The 19,009-nt window shown below is 38.1% G+C and overlaps 1 protein-coding gene, 1 long non-coding RNA gene and 1 pseudogene across 3 annotated transcripts; 2 read left to right on the top strand and 1 right to left on the bottom strand.

Annotated features, from left to right (window-relative positions):
* The first annotated feature begins 3,978 nt into the window (after positions 1-3,978).
* On the top strand, positions 3,979-10,285 carry LOC146516700 (uncharacterized; annotated as a pseudogene). The gene is made up of 3 exons (XR_014874689.1): positions 3,979-4,090; positions 5,536-6,546; positions 7,208-10,285. The product of XR_014874689.1 is annotated as an uncharacterized LOC146516700 (transcript).
* An 81-nt stretch (positions 10,286-10,366) lies between these two features.
* LOC146516701 (uncharacterized) lies at positions 10,367-14,887 on the bottom strand. Its single transcript, XM_085163798.1, has one exon. It carries the CDS (start codon positions 13,077-13,079, stop codon positions 11,328-11,330), a length of 1,752 nt encoding a protein of 583 aa, XP_085019924.1. The 5' UTR covers positions 13,080-14,887; the 3' UTR covers positions 10,367-11,327.
* A 102-nt stretch (positions 14,888-14,989) lies between these two features.
* Positions 14,990-16,835, top strand: LOC146516702 (uncharacterized). The gene is made up of 3 exons (XR_014874691.1): positions 14,990-15,037; positions 15,206-15,269; positions 15,667-16,835. It is a non-coding gene; the product is annotated as an uncharacterized LOC146516702 (long non-coding RNA).
* The last annotated feature ends 2,174 nt before the right edge of the window (positions 16,836-19,009 follow it).

The following is a 19,009-nucleotide window of genomic DNA, read 5'->3' on the forward strand; positions in this document are numbered from 1 at the left end:
GGAAGCAACAGTTAAAGTGTCCAAAGGAAAAGCAAGGCAATGAAACCATAAATAACACAAAAGACAACTTTTTATCTTAAACAACAGGTTAAGTGGTTTTTACTAAATTTGAAAAGCTGCTCTACAACTTACAATAAATCATCTCCAAGTCATTAAAAAACACAGCCAGGAACAGAAAGTTAAAAAGCTTTCAAGATAAAGGTTATTGGCACAGACCATTCCCCGAGCTTATGAACTTTCAGACATGATAGTTGCACATAACTCTGTGGCTCCACAGGAAGACGGGTAGGGATGGGGGGCAACATCACACAAAAGCTCAAGACTGTCAGTCTCTAAAAAACACATTCAGTGAATTCATCAATAATGAATAAATGAATGGCAAGTCAAAGCGCTTTACACAATAATCAATAAGTAAGCACAGAGCCATTCACACACTCTCTTTCTCTCACACACACGCACACAGGCAGACGAAAAGTGGTTTTCAGATGCCACACGATGACATGTAAAACATACAAAAAAAAAGGTCTGGGCATGTTTGAGTTGTCTGGTCATGTTACACTAAATTTTAGTGTATTGTGGCTATTGTGGGCCATTGTGGCTCAAGAGTTGGGAGTTCGCCTTGTAATCGGAAGGTTGCCAGTTCGAGCCCCGGCTTGGACAGTCTCGGTTGTTGTGTCCTTGTCCTGGTGGTGGTCAGAGGGCCCGGTGGCGCCAGTGTCCGGCAGCCTCGCCTCTGTCAGTGCGCCCCAGGGTGGCTGTGGCTACAATGTAGCTTGCCATCACCAGTGTGTGAATGTGTGTGTGAATGGGTGGATGACTGGATATGTAAAGCGCTTTGGGGTCCTTAGGGACTAGTAAAGCGCTATATAAATACAGGCCATTTACCATTTTAAAAGTGGGTAAAAGGCCAGCAGAATGAGACATGATAGGTGCTCAGTTATGGGGATAATGGCACAGACAGACTCTCCTTCGAGACCTTTGTAACATTGCATTTGTTTTTAAGGTGCAAAAGTTGACGGTGAGAAAAGTAACAGCATAGAGCTTGAAGAGGAGTTCACGTTCTGTGTACTTTTATTTCTGACCAGACCCCTTGTAAAGTGGGCATGACTGTTTGAAACAGAAAGTCTGAAAAATTGTTAGTCACAACCTCTGAACTGTTCATTCTCAACACAGTGGTAGATAATTTTCCTGTCATCTCCTGACACTTACAAAAACCATTCAACAGAAACAAAAACCTGAAAAATGTTCTTGCAGCAAAACTAATGCAAAAAGAAAATGGAAAATAATTTAGTGTTTCTGGTATATATGTTAAATAAAGGTTAGGGTGAGGAGGTATTTGTTGGTTGCGCTCTCTGGACTGCCTGTGGGGGTGACCACAACCTCTCCAAACACTTTTAATGGGCTAAAACTGGTGATACTGGTCTATCGACGAGAAATATTGAATCACTCAGTGTTGCACTGCTCCTGTCAGGGGAATTGCTAAGAGTTGGCCAAACAAAAGCTGTAGTTATGAAGTAATCAAAAAAAGAGTCAAGACCTCTCCTCTAAATTTGATTTCTTCAGTTTTTGAATGTAAATGAAGGAAGAAGAAGGAGAATCGGTCAATCTAGAGGAAATAAACAACAGAGTGCACAAACGTGTTTACTGCAGACATAAAACCTTCATCACTTATAACTGATAAGATGGACTCTGCAGCTGATGTGAGGTGGGTGTCAGCTGAGTGTGGATAAACCTGCTGCCGGAGTTAGTAACAGACTACTTTAAATCAACTTAGTGGAAATCAAGCTGCTCATACGAGTAGTATGACTGACTCAGAAAATATCTGCTTCACTCTAACTTCTGGGAGTAACCCAATAAAAACATCCCCCTCTTCACAAAATTCTCACATTACTTCAATGACTCTCTAAACAGATACATTAAACCACACCTAAGACAAAACAATTGCAGCAGATGTCATGACAAAGAGTCTTGCTGGACTGTATTTCCTCCTTAGAAGCTTGATGAATGTGAGGTACTAGGTGACAAAGTTGGCCCACAGTGCTTTTTTTGGTCTGTCTCAAGATGTAAGATGCCATCTTACATCAAACTGCTTGTGTTCTTCGTTTATTCAGATTGTGTGAAGATCGGATGACATTTCATGGCAATTTAAGCAAAATTCTTCTTCAAACTTTACACTAAGTGCTTTAAATCACTGTTTTATACATAAACTTTTAATTTCAGGTAAAGCTCTCGCTGGCCTCCTCTTTAAAAACGTGACTGCCAGGGTCCAAGTTTTGTGTCTGGGTTCTTAGCTCAGCAACTATCCCAGAAACACTACCCAAAAGCCCACCCATCCCATCCTCTATCTCCTTATGAAAATCCACTTCCTCAACTTTCACCTCTTTCAACTTTCCTCAATTTTTGTGAAAAGTATTTATTTAAAGTTTAAACTGACACCTCAAAGCTAAACTTTAAAATAACTGACAGAACAATCTGATAGAAAATTGGAATTTTCGAGTCATTACATTTTAAATGCAATGGTATGTTTAGCCAATAATTGGCTATATACACTGTAAAATGTAATATTGTGTTTAATTAAAAATATTAAATAGGCTGAACTCAGTTTTTATCAATTTGTTATCAGAACTCGATTTAAATAAGTTACCAGTACTTTTTATGCAAAAATGCTGATAAACTCAATTTATTTGAGTTGTCTTAACTTAGAGAAACTAAGTAAGCTGGAAGTGTTGTTTCTCAGTGCGGAAGGATGAAAGATGTGTTTTGAAAATGCCCCATCACTACCGTCCTCCTCCCTCTCGGATCAGTCCGCATGTTCATGGTGCCAGCATTTGTTATGGAATATGTTGAGCAAACCTGGAAAAGCGTCAGCTCAAGATATTATTGTTTTCATTGCTGTGAATCTTTACCTGATACACTGACTTGGTGAGTAAATGTTTACTCTTATTCAAACTGATTTTATGGCTTCTCTTAGTTTAGCACCAGGTTTATAATCTTGCTAGCTAGTTAGTGTTAGCCTAGCATTGCTGCTGGGCTCGTGTTACTTAAAAATTAACACCACAGCCTTAAACCTTACATAAAACTACGTCTGTGAAATTTTCTGTTGATTGTTTGAAATAAAAAAGTGAGATAAGAGCCCAGACAAAATTCTTCGGGAGGTGCAGCCGTTAGGGGTGGGGTGTGGGGGGTATTTTCAATCCATAGCCATAACTAACTAACTAATTATATATATATATCATGTTTAACCTGAGTAGCAAAAGAGTGCAGGGGGATTGAAAAGAATAAGCCAGGAGTTAGCTGTGCTCGTGGACTCTATGAGCCTTGACATCCCGGTCAGCTATTGCGCTGGTGGATAACAGAGCTCTCGAAAACCTGGAAGCACTTTTGCAAATATGTGATATTTTGATAAATTAAGTAGATATTTGAGCATTACACAGCTACATTCTCGCCTGAAAATATCTTAAAAGGTTATTTTGTGACCCAGAAAGGGTAGTCTGGGGAAAAGGAGGATCCATTTGTCGGCAATGGCAGAGGAGTGCGGCTAAAAAACTTATTACTTTTACTGGGTCACAAAATAAACTTTTAAGATATTTTCAGGCGACAATGTAGATGTGTAAAGTTCAAATATCTGCTCAATTTATCAAGACATCACATATTTGCAAAAATGCTCCGTTTTCAGAGACGTCCATTTTTTTTTTCATGCTTTGTGGCAGCTTTTGAACATCTGTGGCATCTATAAATTTCAAATCTAGCCTTTATTTAACAACATAAGCAAACTCTATGTTACAATAATTGCACAGCCATTAAGGATCAAATCATACGGAAGAGGATTAGGGACACTGGAAAAAAAAAAGAATTCTGACTTTATTCTCAGAATTCTGACTTTATTCTCAGAATTCTGACTTTAATCTCAGAATTCTGACTTTAATCTCAGAATTTTGAGGTTGGCACCTGCAGGCTTCCAGCTTCGGTGACAGCGATGTGTCCAGTTTGGAAGGTGGAGAACTAATTCACTAAATATGGTGGATATAAGTGATTTTTTGCGTGGCCGAGGGGTCCCCGAAGATGCTATTTATTAATGGAAGAGCAGAAGGTGAGTAACAAAAAGAGAAATAATTTGGTGTCTACTATTTTTACAGGAAAACAGTTACGGTACAGTTACGGTTAGCGGTTAGCATGCTTGTTAGCTTATAATGTTATATAGGAATGAACGTGTTTCACGATGTTACAGTATACTAGGTGAATTGACGTGTTGATCGCAGGATCATCCCAGATGGGTTCGTTGCATTTTATTTTATTGTTCTACTATTTCAGAGTTTTTCAAGGCAGTTAAGCGGAGCTGTGTTACAGATGCTAGCCGCCTGCCAATATCACTGATATATTTGAAGTGTACAAGTTAGTTACACTTAGTACAGCGGAGGGGAGAAACTGTAATGAATGTTTATGCGGATATTTCACTCAGAAAAATGAGTGGCGTTCATACACAGCCCCGGTTGTTGTTCTGACGGCGGCCGACTGACGATCCCCTCACAACATGTTAGCTAACACAAACTAATGTAGTGCATGTAACTGTGTATACGTTAGTGGTACAGTGTCGTGAGAAATGAGCAAACTGTTAACTGTTTATAATGTCAGAATGACATCATCGTTCTCCTGCACTGTGTAATGTATGTCAGCTCAAGAAGAAAATCATATCTTATACTTTGAGCTGCCCAGTGCACTTAACACCTACGTGCGGAAATGGTAGGCTACACTACAGTTCACTACCGGTAAAAAATAAACTTAATACAGTATTTGATTTTTTTTTATAGAACTATAAAATAAAAAGTGCTGGCTGAGGAGCGCTGCCGCGTTGAACTTTGACCTCGGAGTGACGTGACGTTTGTTCGCACAACCAATAGAAGTGCAGAAAGTCGCAAATCAGGCATATTGTTCGCATAAACACAAAAATAAATAACGAAATAATCCCAATATTGTGCCAAAGACTGATTTACAATGTTGTGTTCTATGTGTAATACCTTTGCTTAAATGACTAAATGGACTGTGTATTTATGACTCTGCGTTATAGTCCTGCATACATAAGTAACATTCATATGTACAGATATATGTACAGAAGCGTGTACACAAAAGTCTACTGCTGATCGAGCTGCTCAGTGGTCGTACAATCTCACGCAGAGAGCGTGGAGGTGTTTCCCGTTGCCATTCCACCACTCCAGCAGACCACAACATAAAAGACAGCAGACGCCACCACAGTGTCGTAGAACATCCTTGGAAGACGTACTACCTACATCATAACCAATCAAGTCCTGCTTTTTTTTTAAATACAGAAGAGGATTTATTATTTACTGAAAGGCTATGCCTTAGTTTGCTTCTTTCATTATTGTGTTTCACCCTGCATAAAATAGATAGCTTTTCTGATAACTACAGTCAGTACTCTCCTACTGGCATTAGCGGTGACCTAAGAGGCTTAACCGTAATATTGCTTTGCAGTGTGAATGTTGCAGAAAATTACTGTCTTTTCTTTCTTCTTGTGTGCAGATTGACTGTGACGTCATAGCACTGATGGATGACGCAACTTTGGCAAACTACATTCCCTCGTACGGAGACCGAATTGCCCTCTTCAATTTCTGCAAAAGCAAGCAACCACTGTCACAAAGAAAACTAGGACTTCTGCAAAAAGTTCACCTCTCAAAGTGAGAGAAACAGTGGCTGACATGTCAGATTTGGATGACTTAATAAGACTGTATTTCAGACTTTCTTTCAGTAACAAAGAAATACTTTCAATTTTAGCACATAGTCATCAGACAATTATAAGTGTTCGAACTCTAAAGAGAATTTGTAAAAGACTTGGGCTTTTTAGAAGGAAGAATCAATCAAACTTGGAGGAAGTGCTAGCCTTTGTCCAACAAGAGATCATGACAAATGGACAGATGCAAGGTTATCGTTGGCTACATCTTCGTGCAATTCAACATGGATTTGTGGTGTCACAAGATACTGTAAGATGCATAATCAAATTGGTTGACCCTCAAGGTGTGGAACTGAGACGAGCTCGACGGTTGAGAAGACGACAGTACAGCTGCAGAGGGCCAAATGCTCTCTGGCACATGGATGGCTATGACAAGTTGAAACCATATGGTATTGCTATCAGTGGCTGCATAGATGGTTTTAGCCGCTATGTTTTATGGATGGAGGCTTATACCACAAACAATGACCCTAAATTGATTGCAAGTTATTTTCTGAAAACAGTTTCATGCATCAGTGGATGTCCAGAGAGGTTACGTGCTGACCGAGGTACAGAAAATGGTTGTGTCGAACAAATGCAGATGTTTTTACGGAGAAACCACACAGACAGTTTTGCAGGTGAGAAAAGTTTCCTTTACGGAAGAAGTACGGCCAACCAACGTATAGAAGGATGGTGGGCTACCCTACGCAAACAGAGTGCACAATTTTTTGATGAACTTATTGCAAACTTTTCAGGATGATGGCCACTTCACAGGGGATTTTTTGGACAAAAGTCTTATCCAATTCTGCTTTCTCAATCTTATTCAGGTAAAAGCATGTGCTCATGCTATGTAATGTCTTAGCTGCATAAATAGAAAATATAAATATGGTTAGAACATTTTTTTTCTTTAATTTAAATATGAATTTTATTTCCATTTTAATATGTCTTGATGCATGCTCAATCAGCCAGGTAAGGAATGTTTTTTGACAAAACATTTCTCACACTGAAAACGCTACATCCAGATGAACAGAATCAACTTTTTGGGATTCCATTTTAATACTTTGATGGAATTGTACTCATGTTATCAGTGGAAGTAACTGCACCTTTCTCAGCACAGGTGCATGGAGCATTTTTTTTAATTGCCACATGGTTTTAATTACTATGGAGTCTGTTACCTAGTGGTCCTTTGGGCACGGTTTCAGAAAGCAATCTTATCATTTGGTTAATTCTCTATTGAAAATATATTGTAGAATCATTGCACACTGAGTATAAAGTGTTGGGCTATCTATTCAACAGTAGAATCATGCAGCACCATTCTGTGTCCATGTGCTGTTTAGTGAAAGTGCTATTTTGTTGTTGCTGCTTGGTTTTACATTAGAGGTCACTTTCTACGTCTGTTGATTAATGAGTTAATAAGCCTCAACTTTGGCTAAATCTACTGGTACATGGCCTGTTTCATAAACTTATATTGTGTTGTTTTTCATGTAGGATGAACTTGATGAAGTTGTGAACACATGGAACTCGCACAAAATCCGGCCAAGTGGTAGTGCAGCATCGGGTCGACCAGTAGTAATGTACTCATTTCCAGAGCTGCACAGTGCTGAGGATAGACTGAAACCTATTTCTATGGAGGATATCACTTTGTGTATGGAAGAGTGTAGCCCAAAAGGTCAACACCCCTGTGATGAAACAGTCTTTGAACTGTGTTGTCTGCTTATGGTAGAAAATGAATGGGATGCCCCAGGAGATCCACTTGGTGCTGCGGATCTGTATATTAGGTTAAGAGAAGAAATACTGCAAAGTATTTAAGAAACTTCAGTGTGTAAATGTACAAATAAATACAAAATATTTCTCTTTATCTTGATAACGTGATTTGATAGTAGGTGCCATGTCTTACAGGTACCTTTTATGCAGGTATTTCTGCACTGCATTAAATGAAAGACATCTTTTAGGTGTGACCGAACATGCCATTTTTCAGGTCATTCTCTCAGAATATTGCTGTTTATTTCTGCTGTAATGTAAATTCAGAGTGCTGATAGGAGGTTAGCACCAACTAGTATTATTTTATGTTGATCATAGTAATAAATACAGTTTGGTTATTATCAATCAGTTATGAAACACATGTCAATCCTTTTAAAAGGCCATACATTAAACTAGAGATGGACCGATCCGATATTACGTCTTGGTATCGGTCCGATACTGACCTAAATTACTGGATCGGATATAGGAGAGAAATAAAAAATGTAATCCGATCCATTAAATATCAAAAAGCACCTTAAAAAACTTGCGACACGGCGTAACTCGGCTCATAACCGTAGCACGTCAGAGCAGTGTGGTCACGTGATAGAGCGGCTGTGTGTATCTGTAGCCTGCTAGCAAACATTTTATCTCCGAGGAAGTTATCTCAGATAGAAGTAAAGCAAGTGTGTAAGTTCATCTCTGAATGTTTGTAAAGCATTCCCGCGTTAAGCTTAACATCCGATATATAGAGCAACTGCTTCTTCTCTCTTCCTCCCTCTGCTACTTCAATCGTGAAACTGCTTAATGATCAGCTGATCGGCTTTTCTGTCGCGAGTCCGTCTCTCTTCTTTGTTTTTGGCCCACTTTGCACCAGAAAGAGGAAACCAGCGGCTGAACAACAGCAGCACTATTAAGCTTGATAAGCTGTTGTTAGAATTTATTTAATATTACTTTCTAGACCAGGATCTTTTTCTATGCAGCTGACGGCTGGTAACTGTGCAGGGGCGGATCTAGCAAAGTTTAGCCAGGGGGGCCGATAGGGCATTAACAGGGAAAAGGGGGCACAAAGACATACTTTTCTTTCTTATTCTCATTTAAAATATCTAGCTTTTAATTATTTAATAATTATCTGAATCTTACACCCAAAGTTTTAATCTGATGTAAAATGTATAGAAGTCCATTACTGTATATAGTAACTGTTAAGTCTAATATACCCTGGTAAGCTATAGTACTTTTTCCTTTGGGAAAGTACCATCTGTGAATTCTGCAATTCTGTTGAAGAAAGATGTTGAATCTATTTAATTATTCTTGAAAAATAATTTATTTCTGTGAATTTTTTTCACCCTGCATCAAATTAAAGTTGATTACATTGATTAAGCATCATGAGGAAGAGGGTGGTTCCCTATTTTCTTTTGCTGGGAGTTTGCAACCCTATTAGTTAGGTTGCTTAATATTTCTGCTAAGTACTCTTTAAAATACCAGAATAGGGAGGATGGAGCAGGTTTAACTTTATTAGATTGATCAGTGTTGCTGAACTATGAAATATTTTGTGTGCAGTGTGTTTTTTTTTACATACAGGTATAACAGAATAGCTTTAGTGTTGTTGTTGTTTTTTAACTTGAGTATGAAATTATACAAAATGCAGCAAGATGTTAAAAAAACATTTTTGTTGATTAAAAAACACACTATATCGGATTCATATCGGTATCGGCAGACATCCAAATTTATGATATCGGTATCGGTATCGGACACAAAAAAGTGGTATCGTGCCATCTCTACATTAAACTGCATTTACAAATGTTATATTTTTGATTGAATCATAAGTGGTGTAAACCTGCCTACCAGTAAATTGCAATATAAATTTCTGTGTTTTGTTGCCAGACATGTGCATAGTATATAAAATATAAACTGACCAGCTCCCTGCTCATTGTTTTCTGTATCAACCTTTAATCTAAATATTCATGGCTGGAAACCCAGGCACCAGCATATGATATGCTAAGTGTCCGGGTTATCTGTGGTATGTTTCAGCAAACCATAGTAGCATTAACAATTCTAGGTCTTGACAACAGCATGTTTTTATAAACGTATCATTGTTAATATTTAAAGTCGTTATGCCTTTTGGGGAGCTTTTAGTGCAATTATATTAAAGCAAAGCTATTATAATCATTTACCCATATGAAGATCCATCACTTAATTATTATTGTATTTCACTTCTGTTAGTTGTAAGATATTTTAGCTGGTTTTCATGTAAAATGACCATGAGTCATTGCTATACTGATTCAGTGTGAACTGTTGTATACAAGGCTCCTTTATGACATGAATCCTAAAATTATAAGAAACATACCAAAAATATTTTTGACTTTTATTTGTAGGATCCCAGCAACAATGCAACAAAACAGTTCTTGCAAGTGGAACCAAGTTATTGTCCCATTAAGTGCAACATGTTTTACATTTATATTTGTGTATCTTTATGAAATGTTTGAAATTAAAAATAAATGGTATTCTTCCATGTTACTGAGCTCATGTGTGGCAGTCTCTTGAATTCTGGCATGTTCAAATAGATAAGGAGCTTGATGAACATATTCAAAACAACAATACAAATGTACTGTGTACAGTAACATTTTATTGGAAAAAGTTTACAAGAAACCTGTTCTTGCCAATGCCAATAACATGGCTAAAACACATAACCATATAAGCTGCCCTGTAACAAGAATGACTCAACTTTTAAAACAAACTTATAGATCTCATACAGTCTTGTTATGCATCAGTATACATCAGTGACTTACTGTAAAGATCATGAACACTGGCTATTGTGGTATTACATATTCCTTCAGTGTCATCTATGGTATAGAAATAAAAACAAGTGTGAATGGTTGAGAACATACATGCATACAAATAAAAATGCATAATTTCTGGCAGTAACAAGACATTTTTTCAGGTGTTAAGATTAATACTATATCTGAGAACATGACAATTTGGCATTACAAAAGGATGCCTGAATAATCACAGCACTTGACCACTGCACTGAACTGTACAGTGTTTATTTATGATCTCAGTAATCAATAACCGTCTTCAAAACAGACTGAATCCTTTAAGCAGCTTGAATCAATTTGATGGATGAATAACAGGTATGCTTAGAAACAGTATGACATTAAGAAAATACTGGAATTTTAAAAAATATTTTCACCAACTTTAAATGGAACCTTTGTAATCAACAACAAATGCCAAACTTTGATACCTTAACCTACCTTAAATAAAAAATTGCATATACTGTAAAGCAAAATATTTTCAGACATGACAAATGCTAAAGTATAAAATTGTACTTATTCCTTTTACAATACAGTGTTGCATAACAGCATTACTTTTACATTATAACTATGTTCAGTTTTAGCCCTGACCTAATGAGAAAATACCATCTGAATGAATTAGTCTTACTACTAATTACTTACAAAAGTATTTGACTGTGCTGAGCTCTCACACCACACATGGTGCATTAAAGAAAGTTTAAGAGCAGTTTAATTATAGTTTATAGAGCTTTAGTATTCTTTCTTCATGCTTTTGCTGAAGGTTTCTGTCTTACAGCTGGAAAGCTTGGATTTGGTGAAGACAGCTCTGGATATGGTAGTAAACAGTGTACCCGTTCGTTTTGTTTTGTGACTGTATCATGTAAAACTCAAAATGATAAAAGAAAATGAAATATTAGCCAAAACTGGACTTCTAACAGAGATGAGAAACTTCTCTCTAATTAAAAAACGTATACTGTATAAGTTCAAAATACATAAAAATACATATTCCTAACATCTCTTTACAGTTATGCTCTAGTGTGCATGAGCAGTTCAAATGTAGCGCAGCAATGCAATGTGAGAGTCTAAACAATGTCCATCACCCAGACATTACTTTCAAGAACTGCATTAAATTCAGAACGAAAATCTGGGAAGTTTTCATAGCTGTTAGTTAGCTGCAGAACATTCCCACACGTGTGTCCGACTGGTCTTCTTGTAAACTCTGTCATATCTTGAAATTCCACATAAATACTGTTTGTTACTATAAGGTCAGATCCGGTGCAGAAACGCATAAATTTCTGAAGTTTAATGTTATCCAGCTCTCTGATGAATCTTTTGAGATGATTTTTCACTTCTTTTTGTTGTGGAGTCAAATCCACAGCAAATTTCAGTAGCTGGCACACTTTTTTTGAAGTTGGTTGCAGTTCAGAGAATAACTTGGTCAGTCCCTCCGGACTGAGGGAGATATGGGGGTCGATGATCTCCCTCCAGCAGTCAATAACAAACATTGGTTTTTGGACAAGCTCTTTGTGTGCTATTTCATCAAGGATTGTAGGAAGAGTCTCAGCAGTGATTCTTTTTCTACAGCCATAACTGTCAAGAACTTCCACAAGATCATCCAAGTCAACTGCAGAGAAATCTTTTACTGCTTCCATCAAAACATCACATTCTTGGCTGCTGACAAACTGTAGAAAGTGTGCTTTAAGATCACTGTAAACACCACTGAAAAGCACTTGTTCCAGAAAAGGGACTGCAAGTTTATTTGGAAAATACTGACATTCTTGGTAACCTTTCAAGAGTATTCGCCCAACTGCCTTCCATTTTTCAGCAGGAAAATCATGGCGAATGAATGGCACTTTAACAGTTGCACCTAGGGTGCATCGCTCATAAAATTCATGCCAGAAGCATGTGAGTACATCTCTTAGTATTCCTGATCCAGTGCCTGGTTCTTCTGTGTTGTCTGGAAGTATGCGCTTCACATTCAGTGTTTTGCTCAAAATCTCCTCATCAGAGAAAGCAGTAATCATGTCATGTAAAGTGTCAGTATGACGTATGGTGATTGTTATTACGTTCTCTGAATTAGGTGGACTGAGGGGGACAAGAAAACCCTCATAGACTAATGTGTCTTCTGTATCTTCTTCAGCATCAAAAATTGGACCAAAAGTAATTTCTGGATCATCTAAAATTTCTGAACCAGCGATGACTTCATCAAAATTACCCCTGACTTCCCCCACTTGCAATGGATTAATATCACTGCCACTGCTTTCTGAGACAAACACCACTTCAGATGTCTCGCTGGCATCTTCTTCAGGATCTTTTGGTTTTGTTGCAATGTAGAAGCGTAACATTGTCAGTCTCGCTGCCTCATACATATTGCCAATAGACTGGCAGGTATCATCAGTAAGGTGGTTCTGTTTAAAGTTCCAAACCTCAAACTCAAAATCTGTTTCACATCCCTTAGGAGATATGCCATCAGGAAAAAAAAGTTTCTTTCCTTCCTGAAGAATATCTTTTAATCCAGCATCAGTGGCCATTTGAATTTTTCTAGTGCCACCTCCCTGCTTCGCTCTCACCTGTTTGGCTATTTTTCCATCACAATGTATCCATCCTATCTCAACATTTCGTGTTGCTTTTTGCTTCTTTGTCTGTCTTATTCCTGCATCTGTATGTGAAGTGTTCTCCTTTGGACTTTCTTTTCTGGTTTTCATTTTCTCACGAAGTTTTTGCAGAAGCCCTAGTTTTCTTTTTGACAGTGGTTGCTTGCTTTTGCAGAAATTGAAGAGGGCAATTCGGTCTCCGTACGAGGGAATGTAGTTTGCCAAAGTTGCGTCATCCATCAGTGCTATGACATCACAGTCAATCTGCACACAAGAAGAAAGAAAAGACAGTAATTTTCTGCAACATTCACACTGCAAAGCAATATTACGGTTAAGCCTCTTAGGTCACCGCTAATGCCAGTAGGAGAGTACTGACTGTAGTTATCAGAAAAGCTATCTATTTTATGCCGGGCGAAACACAATAATGAAAGAAGCAAACTAAGGCATAGCCTTTCAGTAAATAATAAATCCTCTTCTGTATTTGAAAAAAAGCAGGACTTGAATGGTTATGATGTAGGTAGTACGTCTTCTAAGGACACTGTGGTGGCGTCTGCTGTCTTTTATGTTGTGGTCTGCTGTAGTGGTGGAATGGCAGAGAGGAACAGGGGGAAACTTAACAAACTGGTCGGGAGGGCCAGCTTTAGCGGTCCGCTAAAGCCCACTGAGCAGACTGGGGAGGAGAGGATGTTGTCTAAGCTAACATCCACCATGGACAACACCTCCACGCTCTCTGCATGAGATTGTACGACCACTGAGCAGCTCGATCAGCAGTAGACTTTTGTGTACACGCTTGTGTACATATATCTGTACATATGAATGTTACTTATGTATGCAGGACTATAACGCAGAGTCATAAATACACAGTCCATTTAGTCATTTAAGCAAAGGTATTACACATAGAACACAAAGTAACTTTGTAAATCAGTCTTTGGCACAATATCGGGATTATTTCGTTATTTATTTATTTATTTTTGTGTTTATGCGAACAATATGCCTAATTTGCGACTTTCTGCACTTCTATTGGTTGCGCGAACAAACGTCACGTCACTCCGAGGTCAAAGTTCAACGCGGCAGCGCTCCTCAGCCAGCACTTTTTATTTTATTGTTCTATAAAAAAAAAAATCAAATACTGTATTAAGTTTATTTTTTACCGGTAGTGAACTGTAGTGTAGCCTACCATTTCCACACGTAGGTGTTAAGTGCACTGGGCAGCTCAAAGTATAAGATATGATTTCCTTCTTGAGCTGACATACATTACACAGTGCAGGAGAACGATGATGTCATTCTGACATTATAAACAGTTAACAGTTTGCTCATTTCTCACGACACTGTACCACTAACGTATACACACAGTTACATGCACTACATTAGTTTGTGTTAGCTAACATGTTGTGAGGGGATCGTCAGTCGGCCGCCGTCAGAACAACAACCGGGGCTGTGTATGAACGCCACTCATTTTTCTGAGTGAAATATCCGCATAAACATTCATTACAGTTTCTCCCCTCCGCTGTACTAAGTGTAACTAACTTGTACACTTCAAATATATCAGTGATATTGGCAGGCGGCTAGCATCTGTAACACAGCTCCGCTTAACTGCCTTGAAAAACTGAAATAGTAGAACAATAAAATAAAATGCAACGAACCCATCTGGGATGATCCTGCGATCAACACGTCAATTCACCTAGTATACTGTAACATCGTGAAACACGTTCATTCCTATATAACATTATAAGCTAACAAGCATGCTAACCGCTAACCGTAACTGTACCGTAACTGTTTTCCTGTAAAAATAGTAGACACCAAATTATTTCTCTTTTTGTTACTCACCTTCTGCTCTTCCATTAATAAAATAGCATCTTCGGGGCCCCTCGGCCACGCAAAAAATCACTTATATCCACCATATTTAGTGAATTAGTTCTCCACCTGCCAAACTGGACACATCGCTGTCACCGAAGCTGGAAGCCTGCAGGTGCCCACCTCAAAATTCTGAGATTAAAGTCAGAATTCTGAGATTAAAGTCAGAATTCTGAGAAAAAAGTCAGAATTCTTTTTTTTTTTTTCCCCAGTGTCCCTAATCCTCTTCCGTAAAATCAGTTTCTGAAAAATGTTCTGCTTTTTCTCCCTCTGCTTGCTTCTTACTGTCTTTAAAACTCGGGACCAGCACTCCTGCTGTTGGACAGAAAGGCATCAACTCAGTGGTAAGTATTTTGGTTTTCCAATATATTAGCAACTGTCAGTGACATTTATATTAATCAGGCTGAACTTTAATTATACTTTAGATCAGCCTGTTTTACTTATTGTTGTATTTGTGCTTTGGTTTGGGGAAGTTGTTTCTTTACTGATCTTTTCATGTCTTCTGTTATTAGACTTGAGATATGACTGCACTATGCTGTTGCTGTTGACTCCAGTTAATTCTACAAGACATGCTGTGTAAGTAAACAAACAACAACAGTTTGGTCTGCATTTCTTGAAAGATCCCATCCCCCAAACTTAGTTTAGAGGGTCTACACTGTATATAGTGAAGTCTGCAAGTTTTCTAACAGCAAAATTTGTTTTGTGCCCAAATCATTTTGCACATCATTAGAATGAAAGTTATTGGCCATGTTTGCATAGCCCTTTTTAAAATGATGCTTTCATGACATTATTGTGTGTTGAGTGGTGGTCACAGCTATCCAGACTGACAGTGGGACATTGAATGTCACCTCTCTGGTGGAGAGGGAGCCTGAGATTGTGTAAATTGGAGTCTGTTTTATACCAAATGCAGAAAAAAATGTTTTAAGAAAGCAATTCAGTTCATGTTCCAAAAAATAGGATTGTTTGCTTGCAGGACAACAGGAGAGATGAGTCCTCCGTCACAGATGGTGTGGTCAGTGAAGATGGTCGCCTGCAGGTTCAAGCTCATTGCATCGCCAACCCACACCCACATCCACTGCCACTGTACTTAAGGGAAGTTAAAGACTTTCTTCTGCACCTACATTTGGATCACCTTGATCCATGACAGTCATTCAGGCTGTAATGCCTGGACTGGAAACAAGCCATCCTTAAAATAATACAACATTCCAGCTCATGTGTTGGAATGAAAAACAAATGTGTTTTTTAAATTAGAGACTGCACTTGAGACAGAACAACAAATATTTTATTTTGATTATATAAGTAATGTAAGTACAAAACAAACTTGAGGTAGGCCTAAACTTATTTTCAGAATAATTACATCTGAGACTTTGTTTCATTGTGAGATTATAACCATGATAGCAATTGTTGAGAATAGATTCCTTAATGTACATCAACGTTAAAGAGAATATAGTTGTGATTGCTTGCAACACTATAATATTGTGGTAATGGGTGTAAGGATACAAAATAGAAAATAGGCCTGGGATGGGAACAAAGAACTGAGGTGCAGGGCAGAAGGACAATCAACCCCCACCCCCAGGGCATGAAACAAGAGTTACTGAGGGTGAGGGGCAGACAAAGGGCAAACGGACACTACCTTAAAAGGAGATGGGGGTCAGGGTGTCAGCACCCTTGGCCACTGTACTAGGGTATTTCCATTGTGGGGGTGTTTACTGTAGGGGGAGGAGACCAGAGGTTATAACTGTAACTGTTGTGTGGAGTTCTTTAGATCAGCCTTTAGCATAGGACTGCATAGGAATGCAGTGTGCTGATCTCCAAATGCATCTGTAAGAATAATGGACAATAAAAGGATTGTGTAAAACATGGAAACATCTCAGAGTGATCTCTACCAGGACCAAAAGAATCGCAGAGACCGGCGTTGTCTCAACACAATATAATTGTTTGTTGTTCAGCAGAACAGTGTCCAGTATGTTGGCTGTTATACTTTGTTGTGTTTGAAAATAAAAGTTGGGCTGATTTTAACATCATTACAAAAAGTGTTGTTAATTATTTTTAATCATATTCAGGTTACCACAAATTGTTTTTTCATTTAATTGAACTTGAAATGTTTGTCAGTAAGTAAACAATTAGTATTGTACAGTCAGAAATATCAAGTTATTAATACTGCAGACTTGCAATGATGGCTGTTGTCCTAACAATCATCATAAGTAAGCTTTACTTAGTTTTTTTGAGGCAACGAGTTTCCTTAATTGTTTTGAGTTCTGGGAACTAACAAGGCCGTACAGTGTACTCAAAATGAGTAAGTTGCCCTAACTTGGTCATCTTACGTAAACTTGATCCAATTTTCTTGAGTTCTGGGAACAAATGAGATTGCACAGAGTACTCAAAATAAATAAGTTATCCTAATTTAGTCATTTTTAGCTAAGCTTTACTCAATTTTTTTGAGTTCTGGGAACTAATTCGATTTTACGGTTGTGGTCAGAAGTGTATATACACTCAGCATGGTAATTTTGGTCTTTTAATGAATTCTTTGAACTTTCTTTTGCTACAAGCATGCCTCTTACCATTATGGCCAGGAGTCATTTAGCTTGGTAATGTGGGCAGCTGCAAATTTAAGTCAAGCTTGTAGGTGTTGAGTTTGGAACAGGTGCTTCCTTTTTGGTTGGCACCTTCTCAGTCTATGAGCCTTGATGGTTCCTGGGTTGTTTCTGAACATTCTAACGATTTTGCTCTCATCTCAGGGTGACAGTTTGGGTCTTCTTCCAGATCTTGGTAAAGTGGTGACACATCTGAAGAACAGAATTGACAATTCTCCTTTTTAGATCTTCACTGAATTCCTTGGACTTTCCCACTGTTTTGAGTATTGGTCATGTGAATGCTGTCAAACAAATCCTTTCTGTGCTGACAAAGAGAAAATACCAGTCAATCATGATTACTAACGAGAACTTAGTAGGCCTTAGCCTTGTCACATTTAAAAACAATATAGAACCTTTAGCACCACGTATTAAAATATTTAAGAAAGCCTGTATAAATGGAGTATATATGGAGGGTGTCCTCCTTTAAGTTCCTCGGCACCCACATATCCGAGGACCTATCCTGGTCTACAAACACATCAGCCCTAGTAAAGAAAGCCCAGCAGCGCCTTCATTTCTTGAGGGTTCTGAGATGGAACAGGCTGCAGACTGAACTCCTAGTGTCCTTCTACCATGCCACTATCAAGAGTGTGCTGGTGCATGCCATCCCTGTGTGGTACGCTGGTTGCACAACAGCTGACAAGAAGATGTCTCTCCAGAGCCAGGGCAATTATAAAGGACCACCTCCATCCTAACCACCACCTCTTCAACATCCTGCCCTCTGGAAAAAGGCTCAGATCCATCAGGTGCAAAACCAACAGACTAAAAGATAGCTTCTTCCCGTGGGCTGTCAGAACTCTTAATGCAAACTAAGAGTGTGTAAAGACTTCCCCAACACATCCACCCTGACACTGCTGTTGATCATCTATGTGCAATATCTCAGTCTTTCTGTTCTGTGTAATATTTTTGGCTCATGTGCAATTATTTTGGTCCCAGTCTGTTTCAATGTTTCCTACACATACACCATGTATAGTTCCACTCACATATTAGGGGTGGGGGAAAAAATCGATACTGTGTAGTATCGTGATATTTTGTTTGCTAATAATGTATCGATACAGGGACAGCAGAAATCGATATTTTGTTACACAAAAAGTTTTTGTGGACTGGAACATGCTCTGACTTCAGAGCATGTTGATCAGCTCCTTTTTCTGAGCAAGAATCCTGACATTCCTTCACTGTCCAAATGTGTTTAACTTGTTTTTTGGCAGCAATAAACATGACTGTTTACTTATTTTAATTTAAGACAAGTTTTATTTTAATTAAGTTTAAAACTTTTTTATTTCATGTAAAATTATATTTTGTTTTAATTTACTTTCAAATTCTTCAGTTGCTGAATGGGCTGCATAGTTTTCATAAATTGCATAGTTCAGAATAGCTATCATTGTACCAGATGGTTGCATTCAATTAAGTTGGACTAGACTGAAATACAAACCGTTCAGTTTGTCAACAATAAAACTGACTGAAATGAGACAAAGACTGAGTGTGAGACTTTGATATTAGATAAAATGAATATTGATAAAGTTTACCTTTATGTACAGAATCTGAATATCGCAAAATATTTTTAAAAATTGCAATAATATTGTGTCGTGCGTTAAGTATTGTGATAATATCGTATCGTGGGATGTATGGTGATTCCCACCTCTATCACATATGCATACATATACACTGTTTTTTTTATTTTATTTT

The sequence above is a fragment of the Neolamprologus multifasciatus genome, chromosome 6 (genome assembly GCF_963576455.1).
Source record: "Neolamprologus multifasciatus chromosome 6, fNeoMul1.2, whole genome shotgun sequence".
NCBI lineage: Eukaryota > Metazoa > Chordata > Actinopteri > Cichliformes > Cichlidae > Neolamprologus > Neolamprologus multifasciatus.

What these genes read in the sequence shown, in the direction of transcription:
- LOC146516701 (XM_085163798.1), bottom strand. Translation starts at nt 13,079, where the DNA reads ATGGATGACGCAACTTTGGCAAACTACATTCCCTCGTACGGAGACCGA.